Genomic DNA, 3,505 nt, shown 5'->3' with positions numbered 1-3,505 from the left:
GGTTTGGGTGGTGGTGATGGGGAAGGGATGTATAAGTAGACTTATACATCAAATGCCTTACTGAAATCAGCTAGAAACAACAGAGATAAAGGTTCTCAGCTGTGATCTCAATGAGTGAAACCCACAAATTCTATACCCTACAACCATTTCCATTCAGCAGCAGCAACCATTGCTTCCCTCAATTCCACCCTTCCACCAGTCACCTACACTGGTGTTTTTAACCTACATCTTCCAGTAGTTTCACCTCCGTTAATTTACTCAGTCATGTTAGTGAGACTTTCATCATAATCTCCCATTTCTACATTCCAATCTCTGTGCTACCCCTCACCATATTTTTACTTCACCCTTAGAAAGAAAGGAAATCACCCAGTTTTCTCTGTTTTGTGAGGGTCACAGACTGGGAAATTACCTTATCAGTACTTGTTTACTTTAGTTCCAGGACTTTGGTGGCTCAAGGCTGAGGGGAAGCATGGGTGGGGGTGGAGGGCAGGGCAGATGACCAGCAGGGGTTGGGTGCAAGTTGGGGTACCAGTCTTCAGACTGGTAGGGTCGAGCAAAGGAACTACCCGTGGAGGGCTGAGATGGAAGAGCATGGTTGTAGGGGTGAGGGAAGCAGGTCATTGGGGGAGGTGGTGTTGGGTAGGGGTAGGGACAAGAAGGGGGCTCAGGCAAGAAACCAGAGAAGGTGGCAGGAGACAGGTGGGCCAGTGGCTGGAGCAGTGACCGCTCTTGCTTCCTCTGCTTAGCTCTGCGGTTCTGGAACCAGACCTGAAGAGGGGGGAAGAAGAGCCATATCAGAGCCTCTTTCTCAAATAGGTGGTATTATCACATGCACCCTCTCTCCTTGAAGACTGAAGGTACAGGGCATAAAATCCCCCCACATCCCCAGAGGAGGCAAAGCTCTTGCGAAAGGCATAACTGAGCCAGGCCTAGTGACAAAGTGAGACCACACCATTCCTCCAGCCCATGTCTAAATTTGCCCTGCTTCAATTTTAGGTGAGTAAGAAATGTCAACTTCCAACAGGAAAGAGATAAACATGAGAAAATGACATTTCCCTTCCCCAGAGAGTGGGAAACTTCCCTAGGGTTATTAGAGTTTAAGACTATGGATGAGTTTAATTGTCATAGATCAGGTTGGCTTTAGGGTATAGTTTATTCTAAGATTAAGATTCCTAAGATATGGTTTCCCTCATGGCTCAGATGGTAAAGGATCTGCCTGCATTGCAGAAGACCTGGGTTCAATCTCTGGGTCAAGAAGATCCCCTGGAGAAGGAAATGGCAACCCACTCCATTATTCTTGCCTGGAGAATTCCGTGGATGGGCTACAGTCCATGGGGTTGCAAAGAGTCAGACACAGCTGAGCAACTAACACACACACACACAAGATATGGTTAGAAATAAGGGAGTATCAGGCTGATCCAGTTTCAAGGCCATGGTTAGAGACAAGGTTACATATGTATAGGAATAGTTAGGACTGCTGTTCAGATCACTATTAAGGTTGGGCGTCAATACTGGGGCTTGATGTTGGAATTCAAGTTAGATTAGGTTAAACTCAAGTGACATTCCTGGTACAGATGAGGTTACCTTGACTGTTGGATAAGACTGTTCTGGGGAAGGTTTGGGTTAGGGTTATAATGCCCTGAGAATTTATGCCCCAGTAGTTCCCAAGCACTGAATCTGCATTTCTTCCTGGGGGGTGGAGGCGCGGAATTCTGGGCCATCACCTGGATTCTGGCCTCACTGAGGCCTGTGTCCTGAGCAAGACCTTCTCGTGCCCAAATGTCAGGGTACTGGTTCTTCCCAAAAGCTGACTCCAGCTGTTCCAACTGCGCTGGACTGAAGGTGGTGCGGTGACGGCGCCGGGAGTGTGGCCGACCCCTCTGTCCTCCTTGCAGGGAAAGCTTTGGTCTCCCCACTCTTACACCAGACAGATTCCGGTAGGGCTGAGTGTTCATGTCTGAGGAGGAGAGAGTGGGGAAAGGTTGCTGCCGCAGAGACCCATCCATCCATCCCAGACCACATATGCTGGAATCCCCAGAGTGTTGCTCATACACTCTGCCCCAGCCAGAAATTCTTCAGCTTTCAGAACCAGCTGAATCTAGCTCAGCCTTGGCTCCACTTTGCTTCTGAGTCTGATAACTCAGGCTGCCATCTCCAGATGAGGTCCACACCTCAGACTCGTTTGGGGCATTCACGCTCTTTCTGCCTCACTTCTGCACCCATATGCCCACTCCCTATTACATTCCCCCAGATGTGTCCCCATGTAAGGATGCCCCTCCACAGCCTTCCACCTCTCTGAGCATACATACCACCTTCCTGGATCTTACCCTATGTACCTTATGTTCACTCTGACACCATAACAATTGCCCAGGTCTCTAAGACCCCTATTACTTGCTCCCTGCTCTCATGGCTCACATGCAGCTTAAAACTTTATACTGTTCCCATCCTATACCTTTCTCTTGGGAAGATGAAACATCCCTCCCTCTTCTGCTCAGATGCACCCTCCCCATGCATGCATTTCATCTTCTCCCCTATCCCACTGCTGGCCCGGCCACCAGGCTGCAGGAACCTGAGCTCGTGGGAAAGGCCTGCCTCTTCTCCCTACAGGCTTACTAAGCCCCCACACTAATTAGTCTGAGAGCCAGTCAGGGAAGAGAGAACAGGAGCAAAAGGAAACACCTGGAAGGCACACACTGAAAAAAACATGTCTGGAGTGAAGATCCCATCCCCATGGGGACCCAGGAGGTGGTCCCCACCTGGTGCTCAGTGTCCACCTCGGCCCCCCACTCTGCTCAGATCCAAAGCCCTGGTCCCTCCAGCTCTCTTCCTCGGAGAAGGCTATGCAGTCGGTGAACTCCGAGGTCAGGAGTGAGGAGGCAGATTTCAGCTCTGCCTCTGCCCCTCCCTCAGGGCAGGGCCTCAGTGACCCAACTCTGTAAAGCAGACAAGTTGTACCACCCCGTCCCTTCTAAGGTCCCCTTATTTTTAACATACTAGGATTCTGGTTTTCTGTTTCTCCTCTTCATCTTCCTCATGGCAAAGAGTTGCCCCATGGAGCCCACACACCGGCTGCTTCCTCAGGAACACCACTCAAAAGATTCACTCACCCACCGAGGAGGTCACAGTCTCAGTGGCTGGGTAGCCCTCGGGCCACAGGCTGCTGCAAACTTGCTCCTTTGCTTGCTTAGCCTGTTCACTTCTCCCTTCTGTGTCCATGGCTCACAAAAGAGACCAAAGACAGTCCAGTCCCGGGTCCTAAGTCTCTGATTCTGGATCAGTCTTTCTAAGTTTCTGTTCCCCTCTGTGCCTGGTATCTTGACTGTTCTCCCTCTATCTGTGCCTCTCTCTGAATCTCTGTCCTTAGGTGAATATAAGTATAGATATAGATAGATATCTCTGCCTTTCTCCCTCTCTCCTTTTTTCTAACTTTGGTCTCTAATTTTCCATTCCCTTACTTAAGTATGCTCTCCTTCTGTCTGTCTTGCCCTCACTCTTTTTCCTCTGT

General features: G+C 49.8%; 1 protein-coding gene across 1 annotated transcript; it reads right to left on the bottom strand.

Moving 5' to 3' along the window:
• Positions 1 to 429: 429 nt before the first annotated feature.
• PROP1 (PROP paired-like homeobox 1) lies at positions 430 to 3,216 on the bottom strand. The gene is made up of 3 exons (XM_052644323.1): positions 3,108 to 3,216; positions 1,725 to 1,957; positions 430 to 768 (listed from the first exon to the last, which is right to left on the bottom strand). Exons 1-3 carry the CDS (start codon positions 3,214 to 3,216, stop codon positions 430 to 432), a joined length of 681 nt encoding a protein of 226 aa, XP_052500283.1.
• Positions 3,217 to 3,505: the final 289 nt, after the last annotated feature.

This window comes from Budorcas taxicolor, chromosome 7 (assembly GCF_023091745.1).
Source record: "Budorcas taxicolor isolate Tak-1 chromosome 7, Takin1.1, whole genome shotgun sequence".
In the NCBI taxonomy this organism is placed as follows: Eukaryota; Metazoa; Chordata; class Mammalia; order Artiodactyla; family Bovidae; genus Budorcas; species Budorcas taxicolor.
Note: the sequence above shows the minus strand (reverse complement) of the source record. Positions and strands in the feature narration are given on the sequence as shown.